Genomic DNA, 2558 nt, shown 5'->3' on the forward strand with positions numbered 1-2558 from the left:
ACGTTTCTAATGAACCTGTAAGTTCCCAGTCTCGAGATATCAGTCGACTGACTTTAGCTATTTGTAGTCAGTTGATTTTGAAGAAAGGAAGGAGAAGGAAGGTGGTCGTAGGGAAGGAAGGAGAAGGAAGCGGCTCACCGGAGGGCTACCCCATCATCTATCTTAGGGTGGGGGTGGGGGCGGAAGAACGGCGGTGGTTCAAGTTCGCCGGAGAAAAAACGGTCATTGTTGGGGCTAGAGAGATGGCCAGGGGGCGGCATTAAGACGGTGGGCCGCAGTAAGGGGGAGGCGGCGCGGCCAGGCTGCGCGGGAGCCGTAGCGTGTCGGCCGTGAATCGGCCATATTTTTATAGTTTGCATAGCAGCGCTCATTTGAAAATTGGGCAACTTACATCTAGCCATTCCCAAAACATAATCATGAGTTCGAAAGATTCTTTTTATCCTTCTTAAATCGAATATCTGTAGACACTCCAACAACCAAAAGGTTGCAATTGAGAGTTCTCAAAAAAAAAGGTTTTAAAAAAAGAGTTCTCATAAATATTTTTATTCTTAAATGATCGAACTACTTACACAGGTCAACCTCCACGTTTTTGGCTAACAACTCAAGTGCAGGTGATTTTACAGATGACATCTACATACAGTACATACACTGCATACCCCTAAAAAAAAGTACATACACTGCATAATTCCAGTGCAATTGTTTCGTAGTAATAAACGTGACATTTCTAATGACATGCATCCATGAATGCAAGCGGAAGCGATTCCATCTTGCCCCTGGCGGGTCGATCAATCTAACGAGTAGCAGATCTGCTGGAACGCCGCGACGTGCTCCTCCGCGACGGCCATGAAGAGATCGACGCCACCGTTCGCCTTGCGCGACGGCATGAAGATCATGAGCCCCTCGAAAGGCAAGTCCGGCGGCACGAAAGCGGACGGTGCGCCGGTGCCAAAATCGAGCTGGTGGAACCTGAATCCCAGCCAGCTGTCCACCTCTGCGTCCGGGCAGAACATCGTGCCGGCAGCGGCCGCCGTCGCGACGAGCTCCTCCCCGTTCGCGTCCGCCACTCCGCCGAAGTCCACGAAGGACTGCACGTACTGGTCGTCGATGCGCGCCACGGCGTCGCGGATGACGCCGACCACGCTGCCGTAGCTCGAGTTCAGGATGTCCCGGACCTGAAGCCTTGGAAAAGCCCAGAGCACCATGTTCCCGAAGAAGTCCATCGGCACAGGAGGGTCGGCCCTACCCCTGCAGTTCACGGCCAGCCTCACCTTGGTGAACTCCTCCGGCTTCAGGCCCCGCGCCGCCGTGAGCTTCTTCCAGACGTGCGCTAGTAGGCACTGGAAGGTGCTGCAACGTGTGCCCACGCGGGATTTGAGGTCGGCGACGAACTCGGCCGTGAAGTCCAGGGTGAGGTTTTTTATCCTATCCATGGGGACGACGGCGTAGGCGTCTCCATCTCCACACGTGAACTCCAGTGACCGGTGATCGAACACCGGCGTCGGCGTGATTCGAGGCAACGCAGTTCTCGCACGGTCGAGGAACGGGGTCGGCGTGGTGAAGTCCTTACCCTCGCGCACCGCCGTTGCCCACGCGGTGAAGAACATGCTCATGGAATGGCCGTCGGCGGTGTGGTGGTGGCAGCTTATGCCGACCACGAGACCACCGCACTTGTACCTGTTCAGCTGGATCTGCAGCAGCGCCGCCCCGATGTTTTCCTGTATATGAAAAAGAAAATGTAAGCACTTGTACATGCATGCACGATGTCCATGGATGTGACGTGAGTTGTGATAGAAGCAAAATCAAGCGAGCAATACCTCTGGTAACGTAGGGTAGAGGTCCTCGACGCCAGCGGCCATGCGGCCGTCGACGAGCACGTCCGCCAGGTCGACCGGGACGGTGGCCTCGATCAGGAGCACGCCCTCGTTGTTGACGTGGAGGAAGCGCCGGCCGTGGTCGTCGAGGGCGAGGCGCCCCGCCAGGTAAGGGTAGGGCGCGACGGCCTTGAGGAGCCCTTCCCTGAGCGCCTCGTTGGACGGCGCCGGCGCGGGGTACGCGAGCACGGTGGGGACGAAGATGTCCAGGGCGGCGCGGTCGAAGACGGTCAGCGGCACCTTCTCGCCGACGAGCGGGTGCGGCACGGCGTACGCCGGGTTCACCATCGTGCTGCTCGTAATCTCCATCGATCGAAATTCTTGTATGCTCTGCACCTACGCGCGTACGTTCCTACTCTGTGGATCGCTTAATTTGGTGAATGGATCACAGGGACACGAGCCATTTATAGATGGATTCAGCTTGCTGTGGCTGCACGTTGGGCCGGCATGATCACCAGAGAAGTAGAAAAGGACGTGGACACTGCACCTAACCATCCGTGTACATTAGGTTTCGTTCGACGGATGTGGAGTACTACGTATTTGACATTTTGGCCTGTCGGGCACGGGCCTCACGGTTAGGTCAGCTGCCCTGCCCATCGATGAGAACGAGAGGGAAACTATGCCCGCACGAACCTGGCACGAACGTGTGTTCAACTTGGGAGGCTAGTGCTGGCATTTTCGTGTCTC

The 2558-nt window shown here is 56.3% G+C and overlaps 1 protein-coding gene across 1 annotated transcript; it reads right to left on the bottom strand.

The window, feature by feature from the left end:
- Positions 1-495: 495 nt before the first annotated feature.
- Positions 496-2236, bottom strand: LOC119291693 (tryptamine benzoyltransferase 1-like). The gene is made up of 2 exons (XM_037570501.1): positions 1815-2236; positions 496-1715 (listed from the first exon to the last, which is right to left on the bottom strand). Exons 1-2 carry the CDS (start codon positions 2178-2180, stop codon positions 786-788), a joined length of 1296 nt encoding a protein of 431 aa, XP_037426398.1. The 5' UTR covers positions 2181-2236; the 3' UTR covers positions 496-785.
- Between the last annotated feature and the right edge of the window lie 322 nt (positions 2237-2558).

This window comes from Triticum dicoccoides, chromosome 4B (assembly GCF_002162155.2).
Source record: "Triticum dicoccoides isolate Atlit2015 ecotype Zavitan chromosome 4B, WEW_v2.0, whole genome shotgun sequence".
NCBI lineage: Eukaryota > Viridiplantae > Streptophyta > Magnoliopsida > Poales > Poaceae > Triticum > Triticum dicoccoides.

What these genes read in the sequence shown, in the direction of transcription:
- LOC119291693 (XM_037570501.1), bottom strand. Translation starts at nt 2,180, where the DNA reads ATGGAGATTACGAGCAGCACGATGGTGAACCCGGCGTACGCCGTGCCG. An exon ending in TCTACCCTACGTTACCAGAG is followed by an intron (nt 1,716 to 1,814) that starts GTATTGCTCGCT and finishes TTTCATATACAG; the next exon opens with GAAAACATCGGGGCGGCGCT.